The sequence below is a fragment of the Corvus kubaryi genome, unplaced genomic scaffold (genome assembly GCF_017639235.1).
Source record: "Corvus kubaryi isolate FWS band 111438036 unplaced genomic scaffold, C.kubaryi_AGA036_p1.0 66, whole genome shotgun sequence".
Classification (NCBI taxonomy): domain Eukaryota; kingdom Metazoa; phylum Chordata; class Aves; order Passeriformes; family Corvidae; genus Corvus; species Corvus kubaryi.
This window is the reverse complement of record NW_024582054.1, coordinates 12659637-12675454: the sequence shown is the minus strand read 5'-3', so window position 1 is coordinate 12675454 and position 15818 is coordinate 12659637. Positions and strand designations below refer to the sequence as shown.

At 35.0% G+C, this 15818-nt stretch overlaps 1 protein-coding gene across 6 annotated transcripts in view; it reads right to left on the bottom strand.

The window, feature by feature from the left end:
- Positions 1-15818, bottom strand: part of MIPOL1 (mirror-image polydactyly 1) — a 189867-nt gene that overhangs the window by 156641 nt on the left and 17408 nt on the right. For 2 of the 6 annotated variants that reach the window (XM_042047431.1, XM_042047430.1), the window contains exons 2-4: positions 8512-8632; positions 4009-4143; positions 2626-2705 (exon numbers count right to left, since the gene is read on the bottom strand). In XM_042047431.1, coding sequence (XP_041903365.1) covers positions 2626-2705; positions 4009-4013 — 85 coding nt within the window. In that variant the 5' untranslated portion in view covers positions 4014-4143; positions 8512-8632. The other 4 variants (XM_042047429.1, XM_042047428.1, XM_042047433.1 and 1 more) reach the window with 4 other exon arrangements.

Genomic DNA, 15818 nt, shown 5'->3' with positions numbered 1-15818 from the left:
GAAACCCTGCTGAACTAGCAACTCTACCCCGATGCAATGTGCTTCCCCACACCCACCATCACTGCAATGCGAAGACATGCACCTATTTGCCAATACAAGTTTATTTTTATAATTGAATGCTATTCTAGGCTTTCTACCTTGGATCCTGAATATTTTTCATTTTCAAGTGACATAGTCCTTACTGGTCTGCTGCCAATGTTCCTGGTACACTCTCTCAAGTATCCTTCGACAGATATGAAAAAAGGCAGTAACCTTCTATTAAAAACTAAGTGCTGTGGAGAAAGAGTACATTTAAACTAGACACAAACACAGAATAACAAGCTTTGCACACAGACTGTTCTTTAATTCTTCCTAATAGAACAGAACAGAGACAAAGTCTTCAACACACAGAGAGATACCATACTCCAAACAACTTGGAAAGTTAAAAAGAAAATCTCACCTATCAAACACTTCAGATATACTCCTCTTAAACACTACCTTTCTTTCAAGTATTTTATTTTATAACATCTATTAACAGGTTACACATTATCCCACATAACCGCCATAAACCTACCACTTCACTGTATCTAATGTTTTTTCTATTTTTTAAAATTCTCTTTGCTTGACTGAATTTTCATCTAGTCAGATGAATTTAATCTCATATTTGCTTTACCATCCTTGTTTGTTGACAAATAATATAATCTCCAATATTTCAGTATGCTATTAAAAAAATTTGCATAAATCATTATAGGGTTATTCTAAACCCAGTTTTTAAACTTCCAGATTACAAGAAAGAAACATCTAAATACAGTACAGTACCAGCTGCACAAAAGAAAGATACGAAGATGACAGAGCAAGCAGAACACAAAATGGTACACTCTTCAACATACACATTTACACAGAAAATGAAAAGTTGCTGTGATTAAGTAATACAATGGGAAAATGCACCAGAAAATCTACCAAGGACACATATTGAATATTATGTTGCTGAAATTGACCTATTATCTTTATGATAAGTGAATGTAATTTAGCTGTTAATACCCCAAAAAAATTCTAATTCCTCATCCAAACCAGTATGATGACAGATTTACCCATAACCCCTTTTTCGAACTTTCCTAGAAGCAAAAGCACAAAGAATTACATGTCTTTTAAATGATTATGCTAAAGAAAAGTGTATAAATTTTACTTTTGTTTATATAACAACTTCCATTGGATACATGAATACATAAGTGTTAGCTTGGAAGAAACAGCTGTCTTAACAGCACAAAATATTGACCTAATGCATCAGAAAAATAATACATATGAAACTCAGTAACTACTCAGTTTTAAAAATACCTCTGAGCAGCAGCAGAACATAACTTCTTGCAATTAGACAGAAAATATTTCACAGAGAATCAGTTTCATTTGCCTGCTTTGGAAAACTTAACCTTTTGAACCATTCTTAGGGTATGCTGACCCCTAAAGGTCTAAAAATACTAAACCTGATTAAGCCATTACAGGTTTAAACTGCCAGAATACAATTCTCCACTAACTTACACCACCCTGTTTTTGTTTACAGAGTATATGACTCAAAAACTTTTGAACTTCACTCAGAAACAGCTCAAAATTCCATAAATTAAAAGAGGTCTGCAAGTATTTTATTTTACAGAACAGTATAGGTAGAAATACCTTTACATATGAAAGAAAAGCATAATCTACAAAACGAAGCATTTCTTCTTTCTTCTAAACAGACTCTCCACAAGAAACTTGACATTTTTTATCTTTTGAGAGAGAATACATTGTATAAAACTCAAAAATAGGAAATATACAAGAAGCTATGAGGCTCTGATATAGAGGGAAATTTTTATGTTGACAAACCTATTCCATTTTGAATTTTTTAATCTACACATAGTGACTAACTAGCAAAAATTCACCCTAAACTGAAGGTCTCTTTTTTGTCTTTCCCTTTCTTCCTTCTACATATTACAATTTAGTCACAAGCCACTTTCTGACAATTCTCTTCTACAAAGTCAGTCAGTCATGTAGTGTACTCTCAAATTCAGTGGATTTTTTTCCCCCTTAAGTTTCTGTCATGAAACATAGAAGAATGTATCTGAGAGCAATTGTGTCTGATCAACCAAATACAAATACAAAAAGATACTTGCATCCTGATGAAGATGAAAACTCCATCAACTGGGGAAGCTCCAAGTTGACCAAGGCCACCTTTCCCTCCAAGCCTTACCTTACTGTCTAAATTCAGTTGAGCTACTAATGAGAAACTCATTAATATTAGTAGATGGCTTAATCATACCCTAGCCAGTGAACAGCCAATAAAATTACTTGAAGACAGACTTTCAGATTTGTTGTTAACAATTAAAAAAAAAAGGTTGGAAAATAAAGTGCAATGTACAAACTAAGAATTTAAACAAGACTTCCGAAAGTTATACAAAAACCTTTTCAATAATCCAGAAAATAAAGGTGAAGCTTTATATTTATGTAGCTGCTCTCCTGTTACTCCAAGTACTTTTAAGGCACAGATGTGGTTGTGGTTTTTTTTTCTTTTCTTCCAAAGTCAGTCATATATCAGCAAGAACAAACACACTCCAGTCACTGCCTAGCACTGGTGCAACACCTGAGGTTCCTTATTAATATCTTTAAAGTCCCTACCTTTCGACCAGTTCTCCATTTGTTCTTCTGAACTTGTTTGGTCTGGCACTAAGTCCAGTTTTTGCTTGAAGATTTCAGAGCTAAAATAAAACAAACTCTAGATAAATAAACTTGAAACAATATAATACACGTATACTTTGCCTTCATTTGACAGAAAATTTACAAGACAAATAATTTTAAGTATTTATAACATGGCAATGAAGTCTGCATATTTTAACAGTGAAAAATTGTATTTCTCAGTAAAATATTTTTTCTTCTCTCATCTAATTTTTATAATTGTTTGGTTCAGATTTCTGTTGCATGTAATGCCTTTGTTGAAATATTTATTAGTTTGTTTTTTTCTTCTAGAGTCTGGTCTTGGAAGTACACGTTACTGTGCACAGCCAAAATCACACCAAGCAGTCCTGCTACAGGCAACAACACTGCTCACTATGGCAGTTATTACAGATGGTGGCATGTGCTTCACTTTACAGCATTCTTTCTCTTGCTTTAATTTCCTAGATAACATACAGGTAAAGTGGCCAATGGCCACTCCAACTCTGAATTTGCAGGTCTTTCTAAACAGCTAAATAATGCATCCTAATATTTGCGTATATATTGCTTCAGATCAACTATGTTAATGACATAGTTGCAATATTTCCTATAATCAAAGATCTTCAAGAAATAACCCTCAATAAGACCTACAGTAAAATGTTATGCCTACCAGGAATCATTTGGGGTGTTAAAATATATGCTCTCTTATGTGTTAAAACTTCAATTATACTCTGTATCCTTTAAAACTTCAATTATACTCTGTATCGCAAGGACATCTAAATAAGTTTGTAATCTTGGTAACATAGTAAGCTTACCACAAATTTTATTACTTACTCAAGCACCTTTTTAAAAAGCATTGTACATAGGACAATTTTTATCTTTAACTACGCATTTGTGCTTATTCTGTATGTTGTCCCTGAAATATATATTTATATATATATATTTTTTTTTATTTATTAAAAAGATACAACATGTGCCTTGAAGATACAGTGGCTGGATTATGAAAACACCCAGAGCGTTGTCATTGTGCTAAAAAATATAAGATTAAAAAAAATTAAGTACATATTTTACAATTCAAGCAAATTACACCAAGACACATATCCTAAATAATAAAGCAGCAAAAGAAATTATTTCCCCATACAACACCAAAAAAGCAGATGATTTCATTTTTATCTTTTAAATTATTTTAAAAATTAATTGTATAAACACTTAATATTCAACACTAACATGTACATCAAACATTCAAGAAATACATATTTAGCTTATATTTGTTGTTGACTATAAATCTGCATGAAAAAAAATGCATAGGATTTGATGTGCTTAGGTCTTAACAAAAAATAACAAGTTCACCTCATATCGCAGAACACTGAGTCCCTTACAAGAATCCCTCAAATGAAGCTGTATGCTTCTTCTTCAATTCTGTGTAACTGTGTTGATTTGAAGTTGGCAATCTTTTCCTAAGTTCCTCATTTACTTTTGGATTAGCTGAAAATATAGAGGTTTATTAATATCAAGAAATAGGTTTCTGTCAATGAAGCCATTTCCCTACATATTGCACAAAAAGGTTCATAATAATTGCAGTATTTTAATAAGATATTCATATAGCAAGACATGAAGAAAATATGGTATTTAATAACCTCCGGAGTATTTTAAAACATGTCTTAGGGCCCTAATGTGTCTAGTAATATACTATTTAAAACCATAATTTTATCCCTCCACAATATACAGTCATTCTTCCTCGCCATTTACCCAGCTAATGAATGCCAGCAATTAGTAAAATGTAATCCCATTGCACAATCATTTTAATGCTTTTAGCACTCAGAAAAGTAAACACCAAATTAATACTGCTCAAGCCATATCAGATCCTAGTTGGAAGCAAGCAATTATAGTTCAGCTCCTCAGGTGTAATTAAATGATTGGAATGATTTAGTTCCATAAATGCAAGTTAATTCATAAGCAAGCAACAAATATACTGGGAGTAATTACAAGAAACATTGACAGTCTAAGCAGGGCATGTGCCTTCCTGCACCTGATATAGGAAAATGCTGCCCTCTCCCGGAAATAATAGACTATGGCACAGGAAAAATCTATGGCCGAAGTCAAGAGGATCATTTTACAGGCTTTGTCTTCATAGTTGAAATAGGTTCTGCTAATTAATAGGAATTTTCTGGTTTAAACATAGGGAAAATTTAAAAAAAAAGTTGATATCAGATTAATATCACCTATCAATCAAAGTAAAATGGAAAGACTTTTGGGGCTCCCTAGAGTGTGCCAATTAATTTCCCCACAATTCGAAAAAAAGTTAGGATACAGAACAACAAAATATTCCAGACACTAAGTATTTCAACTGGTTGCTCTGAACACAGATGCTGCAATAGGTAGCTGACTTGTGCACAAAACTTACTTGTCGTTCAAGATGTACCTTTACAGAAGGTACCTTTGATTTAGAATCAAAACTTACTGAGCCATCATTATTCAGTGAGTGTTAAACGTCGCCATATCAACAATCAGAAGTGGCCATTAAGGTTTTCACACAAGGAATCATCAGAAAAATTGAACACAATTATTCTAAATCCTTATTTTCATTTGAAGACAATCTGTTAATAATCAGTGTAAAAATGAGAGGAAATTAAAGCTGGAGATTAAAATAAAGTGTACTGGCAGACTGAGACAAAACCGAAAATACAAAATGAAACCATAACCCAAACACTAGAGATAATTTAAAATCCAATTTCCTTATTCACTACCTATTTATTCAACCTGTACTAGTGTAAAACTACTTGGACATCATGAAAGAAAGTGAAAATAAAAAAGAAATTGTCCCTATAGGTTGAATATAAAATGAAACAGTCACATAAAATTCATAGTTAAGTACAATAATGAAAGAACTCTCAGAACTAACTGGTTTGCCATCCACAGAAATAAAAATGCTTCCCAATGCTGCATATAGCAGCATGGGAGAAAAATCACACACTGTGTTCAGTATATATCTGTTTTCCACACAGAGAAACTGTAGGAAAGCTTGAATTCAAAAGCACCTGATCAATGTAAAAGCCTTAAAATTGTTCTTTACCAATAGCACTTTGGCATAAAAATATTTATTTGTTCCAGATCTCGGTGTATTTCAAAACAAACCCAAGCTGTACACAAACACCTTTGCTCTGTTACTTTACTTACTGTGGAAAAGAAAAAAATTATTTTAAGAAGTTGTATTATTAAAAGTTTAAAATGTACTGCACATTTGCTTTGCCCTTTGATGTCACAGTCCTATTTTTCTATTCAAATCTTGTACACTGTAAGTTAATTGCTTTTGGAAACTACTTATTATTCATGTAAAAATTAATGTGCCAATGTGTTTAAATCCTTTTAAATGACCATTCATGCATCTTTCTTCTTTAAGTACCAATGAAATCTGTCAAAGATATCAATGCAAGATGGTCTTAGACGAAGTTCTAATATAGATTTTTTCTGCTAACATAAGATTTTCATTTTCGTCAACTTTACTTAAATTCCATTAATTTTTTAAGCTGCTTTTAATAAATTCACAAGTAAAAAATTTTAGGCTCCATAGTCTGTCATTTGTGTTCCAGCTGACTTTATGAATATTAATAACAGTGTTATCCTGATTAAATAGGCTTCATATAAAATCCCTGTGAATCCTATAGCTCAGACATCTCATTTTTCCAACTCTTTATGAATTTGGATTCAGACATTAAACTGGAAAAAACCTTAAAAAACAGATTCAGTGGTACATTGGTGTACCCTTAAGCAAAAAATAGATGTTCTAATGATTCAAATAATTAAAATTGATAGGACCACATATTGAGATTTCAGGCTTTCTGTACACATGCAACATATTTTAACTCTAATGAAAACATCAACACTTCACAGACAAGGGATTAAGAATCTATTATAAAATAATAATACCTGTCCTAATGCTTACCTTAAACAAACAGATGATATAATCTTAAATCTTCATGTATTAAGTGCTGATTTGGAGAAGTATTTTCCAAAGAGAAAGAAATTAGTGGATGCTTAATTGCATAAGCATACACATGAAATACATGAACATTCTAATTTACCATAGGAGCCCAGTGAAAAACAGCATTAACTATTAAATGGCTCATGCTTCTCATACTTCAGGAAAAGCAACCTTTTTCTTAAGAATGTCAAATTGAAGCACACAGGAAATACTAACATTATCCTATGAGACTCATGCAGTCCTAGTTTCAAACTGTTAACTTCTTTCCATGCTTATATGTTTGAATTATTTACATCTGTAACAGACAAAAATGGAAAATTAAGCTCACTGCACTGCCCTCACTTTTTATACAGTGCTAACTGGAATGACTTTCCTCATCCATTCAAGGAAACATTCTGCAAAAAAACCATTAAAATACTTTACCTTTCAGTACCTTGGAATATGAATGGATTTTAAGAGAAAAAAAAAGATCTAAACAAAATAATGGCTTATTCAAAAGGATGGCATACCAATCCTGGTTCTAATTATTCATCAACACAAACACTTCACAGGAATTAAATAAAAACAAGAGGTATATAAAAGTAACATACATCTGCAAGATAGAAAGCATACAGTGCTTTACATGTGCAGTTCCAAATGGCTTTTATTACAGCTGTAGCAGTATTCCCTCTCTCTGAGGTAAAAAACCCAACCTCTTGAGTGTCTACAGAATAACTATTATACAAAGGAGCACCCCACTATAACCCCAACCCCACAAGAGCACCACAGTAACGCTAACATCAATGCTTTCTCTCCCTGGGCAGGACTGAGAAGTCTGTCTTCTAAGTTGGAGTTCAGTTACTGACTCCCCTCCTCAGGAACAGAAAGACTGTTGGGACCACTCCATATGGTGACCCAGTGACTGCAAACCCCCATTCCTTGGTCTTGCCTTGACAGGTTTTGAAGTCAACCACTGAATCATGGCCTTAGCTGCTGTGACAGGATGCAAATGTTTGCTGCTCTCGATGGAATTCACCCATTCTTCACAAAAAGTCCTTCAGTCCTGGAAGAGTTTTTCCACACAGAAGGCACCTGCCCCACCTCTGGTGGAACAAGACACCAATTCCCACTACCCCTGGGAACAGCACTGAACCAGTTTTTGTCCCCCTTAAAGATGCAGTTAACCATTGCCATTGACAGTGCAGGGATGAAGTACCATATAGTTTATGAAGAGGGAAACAGAGAATGAATTTTAGCATTATTTCCATAAGATTAATTAGATTGGCAGGATCTTCTAAAATATCCTGAAACGTTTTGCCTTGGGGCATGCTAAACTAAAAACCTTAACTTAGGAGGGTACGCTACATAAAAACCAGTTACTGTCTCAAAGCCTTTCCCCAGGGAACAAACAGTTTTCTTAGCCCAGGTGGATGTCAAGTTTTGATTCAGTGATACACTCCTCCAAAAAGAGTCACATTTCCTCCTTACCTTAAGAAAGTTTATGGCATATCAGAAATCTAAGGAAATTTAAAGTCAGTTAAAACTAGCTTTGGACAGTTACAAAACACTAGTCAAAGGATAACAGAAATAGCCAATTCAAGTACTTCTTACAAGTGGAATAATACTCATCTGTTAGATACTTAAAAGCTGTGAAATGAAACATACATTGATTACAGAGGTACTTATTTTATTGTATTGTATTCTATTACTTTTATATGTTTTTAAATACAAGTAGTTCATGCAAAATATTCTATTTCTTTCAAAAAGAATATAAAACATAGACAAGTGGATTAATAAGTGGATGAATGCAGCGTGAGTAGTACTTCAAATTTATAACTCTCACATTGCTAAAAAGACTTAAAGATTTTGGTTAATAAAAGTAACTTCATTACCTGGAAGCTTGATAAAAACATTTACCCAGAGAGAAAAGTGAAGCAATAATCCCTGGCTTTTCTTTCCTGCTGATTCTTGACCCAAAAGGAGATAAGACATATGCAGTTGGTTTCTACTAACCTGCATAAATCAGAAAAGACATGAAGAAATGGGGCTCAGATATTTTTCCCTTGTTGCTGCAGCAGTTTCTTCATATTCTCACTACAAAATTTGCATCTGGTGCTTTTAATGATGGCATACCGTAAGCCAAAAAGCACTTATTCTCTGTGTCATGCTTTTGACAAACACACGAGAGGAGGCATAAAAATGCATAAAACCAACTGGTTTACAATAGGTTTCACCTATTCCTAAATTAAACTTAATTGGATAAGGGACATGTACTTTCATCTTTATTTTTTCTCCCTAACTTGAACTCAGTGTCTTCAAGGCTCAATTCTCTCTCTGTGCATCAGGAAATGTTTATATGGATATCAGCTCACCAACAGCCCCCTATCTCTCCTGCCCTCTGATATATTCTCTTTCACATTAACAATCTCTATTTGTATTTTAGTTACTGAACAATCTTCAGCCTGCTCTGTTGTCTTCTTTCCCTGTTTTTAGCTGTCCTTTGTCCAATTCTTTTCTTTTTCCTTAGTTTTGTCTTCTCTTTGACAATACATGCCATTTCCTTTGCCCCCTGCCCACCATCTCTTTGAAACTTAAAGAAAACTGCAGAAAATCTTGTCAAAGACTGACTCTCCTTTTTTTGCAGCTTTTCTCATCTTGCTGCGCTTTCTGTGAAGCAGCTTTCTTCTGTGACACTCTAACAAACATTATTTTCATTCTAATAATGAAACTAAGACACGCTTTGATCAGGTGTGAACAGGCAAATCATTTAGCCATCCTTCAGTTTTTTTGTAAACTCTTCACGGGCCTTAAAATTCAATATTATATATCACATTATATATTGTTATAGACAGCCGGATCTCCATTTCTAAACATTTTACAAGCAAACTGTGATTTCCATAGCCTTTACAGATAGGAACAAATATGTGCATTTTAAACAAGCTGTTGTCTTATCTGGAGCCAAAAGAATATTTAACAGAATATTTTAGTAGAATCAGCACTACATAGGGGTAAGGGCTACCTGTGTATTACATTCTGTTGACAGGATCATAGTCAGTAGACAAAGGGAAGTCATTAAACCCCTCTATTTGGCATATCTGAAGTGCCACATCCGGTCTGACCTGCTCCTGGATATCCTGAACTAAGTCCAGCAGGTGATTGAAGATGATGAGGGGTCTGCAGGACATGAGTTATGAGGAATTTGCAAGAGTTTGGTTAGTTGGTTTTAAGGAGAGAAGGCTACACAGGGATTTTATTGCATTTTAGCTGCCTTGGGAGCAAATATAGAGAAGACAGAGACAGATCCTTCTGACACAGACAAGTTGTAACACAGAAAACTCAGTGTTATGGGTAAGAGAAAATTTTTCACAGTAAGGAAGGTCACTGGAACAAGTTGCTTAGAAAGGTTACAGAATCTCTGTGGCTAGACATGGGCAAAACTCACCTGGATATATCAACCAATCTAATTTTGGAGATTGCCCCATTCTGAACTGGATGATATGCACTTCCTGCCTACCTATTTTGTTATTCTAAGGACTGCAACAAAACAAACCCACCAGAACTAGAATTCCTGTAACAGAAAAAATACTAAGTTGCTTTTTGCTTTACAGGGTAGGTCAGTAGAGCCCCTGACCAACCAACAACCAAATAGCAGTGAGGCACAACCAAAGACCACCCATGCGGCAGACAGGCTAAATGCCAACAGGGAGTAAACAGTGCAACAGCAGCATCCACACAGCATTTTGAGCCCTACTGGTCCTGAGCACCTGATTTTTTTCAGTTTACTACATGACTGGATGATTTGGCACCGGGCCAAATGTCAAATATTGGTTTGCACACCACCCTTCAATAAACCAAAAATGGACCACTCATACAGTTATTTTACCTGTCTTTCTGAAAGTTTTGGCCTCAAGCCCCACAAAATCCATCCCTCCCCCAAACCTGAAAAAAAGTCACTGTGACTACAGAGCTCCAAAGCTAACTATGGAAATGATTCAAGAAACATGAATCTACAGTGTTTATGTTTGCAAAATTCATTGTATAGTATATTCAATATATTAAAATTCCCAAATCCCCAAATCATCATTTCTTTTATCACAGAACTAAGTTGCTAGCCCAGATTTTACCATAAAAGCAAAAATAAAATCACAAAACATTATATGCACATAAGAATGTGAAGTAGTTACTTAGAGCCAAATTCAAAAACCACTAGTACAAGTAATAGCATTAAGCAGAAATTATGTCTCCTGCCAAAAACATTTCAATTGTTTGGCTCCCTTTACAGAAAGAAGTAAGACTGAACAGGGACTCAGTGAAGAAAAGGAGGCAAAAAAACACACTGAGGCAGAGAAACTTGATTCATCCAGCCAACTCACATTTCTCAAGGTGCCTTCAAATAGCGCCATTTTCCCTGACAGCAAATGCAGTAAAAATAAAAAGCATAAAGGCTACAAACAGTGTGGATATTGGAGCCTGACCAAAAACTATCATGAGCACTAACATGCAGAAGCCTGTCAGAAATGTGCCAACCTTTCAAGATCCAGTCCTGTACATGGGGACTGAGAGGGGCCTGTCGGTTTCCTGCAGAGAAACACAACCTCACCAGTTATGTATCTGTCAGGCTGTTTTAGACAGCATGAACACAAATGTGCCTCCGCCGCTGTCATAAAGCAACATATCCAGTGCACTGGTCCTACCCAAATTATGGAACTACTCCAATTCTACAGTGCATGCTTCAGCTGCTGAAAGGAATCACTTCACCTGAAATTTCACAAGCTAAAAAGCTCAGAGAAGTAACACTGACTCCACATTAGCCATATTTGTTCTTTATAAGCAAATTAACTGAGCTATCATTTTCTTAGATGACTACCCAAAAAGAAAGCTATCCTTCAACTACAAGCGTAATTGCTCCCTAAACCATGCTTGCACAGCAGTAAAAGCATAGGAATATAGAGTGTTGCTCAGGTGTGAACAGACATACATTTTGACTCAATAAACATACAGTCTCGCCTGAACTTCTGATTTTTTTTTATATTTAGCAACTAGATGCAGTAAACAGTGCCTTTGTTGACTATGAGTTGGAACTTCACCCTCATAAGCAAGAAGTGGAAGTTACAGAGAAATGGCATACTTCAGGATGTGTCCAAAGAACAGCAATGAAGCTGGTGAAGGCTCTAGAGCACAAGTCTTATGAGGAGCTGCTGAGGGAGCTGTGATGCTTAGCCAGGAGAAAAGGAGGCTGAGAGAAGACCTAACTGCTCTCTCCAACTACCTGAAAGGAGGTTGCAGTGAGGCAGGGGGTCAGTCTCTTCTTCCAAGTAACAAGCAATAGATCAAGAGGAAATGGCCTCAGGTCACACCAGAGAAGGTGTAGATTGGATATTAGAGAAAATTTCCTCAAAGAAATGTTTGGCAAGCTTTGGAAGAGGCTGCTCAGGGAAGTGGTGGAGTCACCATCCCTGGATGTATTTAAAAGATGTGTAGATGTGGTACTAGGGAATCTGGTCTAACAGTGGTCTTGGCAGTGCTGCATTAATGGTTGGACTTGATGATCTTAAATGTCTTTTCCAGCCTAAATTATCCTACAATTTTATGTTTTCTACACTCCAACAACAACATTTCTGAGCGTTTTCGGCACTTACGCATTGACTGTGTGTTTTACAATATGCTTAACATGCATGATATACAGCATGCCTTATATGCAGTTGCTTATTTAGGGATGATTAGTAGGCTAGTGATTTTAGGAAATTAATCCAGATGCTTCCTGGAAATTTATTGCAATACCAAAGAAATCTGAAAACCAGTACAATTCAAAATAAAAATGTACACATTCAGAAATTCTCTTGGACTCCCAGAGAAGAATCTGGTATTCTGAGGTGGGCCAAAACTCAATGAGAACCAGAGACACATCAGTGAAATTAAGCCTGTTGAGAATGTCCAGAATTTAAATGTAAGCTAAAGACTGAAGAGGCTAAACCTGCAAACATTCAGCACCATAGCAATTGCTGCACTGTTTCCTGATGTTGCACCAACAGAGGAAGGTACAAGATTAAAGGGGAGTCACCACAGACTGAATCAGTGACAGGCAGTTGAAAACCACAAACAAACAAGCAAACAACAACAAAACAAAACAAAACAAAAAAAAAAGGAAAAAGAAGAGGCATTAGCTGAAGTTTAGAAAGTTCAGATCATAAGTCACATAACAGATATTTCTGACAGTGGATCAATTTCCCTGCCAAACCTTAAGAAAGCAATGCAAAACATAATCACATACGAGGTTACCAATCAAACTGCTGCATTTTTTTTTTTTAATGTCAGGGAAAACAACGTATTTATCCTTTAACTCTCATCTGGAAAAAATTCAAAACCTTCTCTCAGCTGAAACTTACAAAAAATAAGTCAACTTCACCCAGTAGGCAGGAAATTCCTTCTGTGGAAAAAAAAAAAAAAGACTGTCTAAAATGTTAAAAGTTATGAACAATGGAAACTTAGTTAGAAAAGGTCTTCCAAAGCAAGGTGCAGGACAATTTTAAACACAAGCAGAAATGTCAGAACACACATAACGAAAACTGTGTCATTTCTGCTCCTTTTCAGCCAATGAAATAGTCCATCTTTTTTATTTAATTAGTATTTGAATACATAGATCATTCTCATTCTTTGATCTTTTGATTATTTATAATGATATGCAACACACAGAATGAAAAAGATGGACAAATATGTTTTTTAAATAACCCAAATTTGTTTATTGGGTTTTGAAGAAAGTTCATTTTAAACCCTTAATAAGCACATTATTCAGCCAAAACCATGGAAATAATTTACAGTGGAGAAGCCTTAAAGAATTCCTCTGAGAATATAAATGACAAAGATTTTCATATAAGTTGAGGGTTATACAACTGACAGAAAAACTTCTTATTAGGGGTTCTGTCTCTTAACATCAGATTCTTTCCACACAGAAAAATGGGAAAAAAAATCCTAGAAAAATTCAAGACCTAGGATTATCTAGCCATTTTCAGCAACATTTTTTTTTTTTGTAAAAGGAAATGGATGTTTTATTCTTTCTTGCAAGTTCATCCTAAATTCCAACATCTTGCATTAATTATTCCTTGATTCATCAAAATACATTGCCAAAACACTAGAGCTGAGACAGCAGCTCTGAAACCGAGGCTTATTTTGATGACTGCTTTCTCTTGCACACGATTGTGCAATATTTTGAGGCTTGTTTGTCAGATGCTGTGGTTATTACGTATTTCACTGCTTGGCATCACTAAAAAATAAAAATTAAAAAAAAATCAAGACTTTATAGCTATAGAAGCGTAGATAATACAAGATTAAAAAAATGGAAAATCTGGCCAACAGTTCAAATACTCAGAATAATTCTGAAGATATTCTTGGACAAGACTTGCAGGCTCCACAGTTCTATCTCCCCTTTCATGCTGAAGGAGCACCTGACAAAGTTAGGTATGTGCACTAGTATGGCATCTGTGCCTAATCATAACACTAAGAAAACTGCTAAATAACTTCCTATTTCACAGTCCAACTGGAAGGAAAGAAGAAAGTCTTCTGAATTATTTCCTAAAATTCATTATAAATGAAAACAACTTTTTTTAGTGTTGTGCTTTCATAACTCCTTTCTGTCAAAGGCAAATCTTAACATGTTCAGACTTTAATGTAAAAAAAAAAAGGCATAATTTTTCTGGTGCAAGTTATGACCCTTTGAAACTGCTTTCAAAGTGGTCTTGAACATTTGTCTTTTAATTTCTTCAAGACTTCAAAGCCACGATTATCTATTAAATTATGTCTGTTCATATTTCTGCTTATCCAAAGGAATAACTGTACTCAGTTCTTCAGCTGGACTCTGCATCTGCTGAGCAGTCTTGTTTGGGAAAGGAGGTGTTGTGGAAAGGTTGCTGTTTTTGCCATAACTTGTTGTCTGCCTGAAAAGAGTTAAGTGAACTCAATTTAATTTACTCACCACACTGAACTTTACTGAGGCGTAAAATTTTTTTTTTTTTTAAATCAAGGGTACTCACCATATATAAACTAAACCTCAGGAAAAGGCACTTCAGTACTTACAAGGTTTTCTGCAGTGCTTTCAGGACAGATTGAAAAAACACACCTACACTCAGGCATCCATTAATAGACACCTCCCTAAAAACCTGTTTCTCAAGACATTTGAGAAGTCCAGAGACCCCATAACTAGCAAACTCATGCTCTGATCACATTTTTCTTTAATCAGATGAGATAAAGGTCTTTTTCAAAACATTTTGGATAACATCTGATAATTTTTATGAACTTCTTTATAACTGGGGTTTAACATTAATCTGAATGAATTTCTATAGCAACTGGAACAAAATTTTTCTTTTATTTACATTATAATTGCTGTATTACTAAACGGTGACACTTTCAAACATAATTATATTATACAGGATTACAGTTTAAAAAAATCCAGATCCATCACTGGTTTTTATTACATGTGGGATTTTTAAGAGCTGAAGATGCACAGATAATTCTTAATTTTCCCAATCCCTCTAATGACATGAATGGCTGTATTATTGGAAAGAAAGTGTCATTTGTAACACTAAATGGGTTCTCAATAAAGTACTTGGTTTGATTTTTTTTTCAGTTGTTGTTAACTTTTAAGGTAAATTTGGATACAGCTGGAGGGGAACCTCACTATGAAAGCAGCCTATGCTATTTATAGTAAGTTTTCTCTCTAGTGCAAGACAGTGAATGTTTGCCAAAAGAATTGTACATCCAGGAGGGTTTTTGAAATATGAAAGATACTTTTAAACTATGAAGAGAATTATAATTTTTGCCTAATATTTAGTAACCTTCAGATACTGTAATTCCACTTCAGATCCTGGAAAAACATTCCGGAGACAAATATTAGTCTACCACTGGATAGTGAAGAGGAGGAACAAAATTACATTTCAAGGGGAAACTGTTTTAATTAGAGTTACCTTGTAAACCTGCACAGCAGTCACCTTCAGCACACTGTGCGAAGTGTTACACACCACAACTCTGTTTATTCTTGCTACCATCAAACTCTGAGTCCATAAAGCAAGAAGCTCAAGTTTGCTCCCAGATGTATTTATATCACTCTACATTTATGCTGCTGTAGTGCAGAAAACTAACTTAAACACCCTTAACTGGTTGACTGTACTTCCCACAGTAACAGTCTCTGGAGACACCGATCACACCC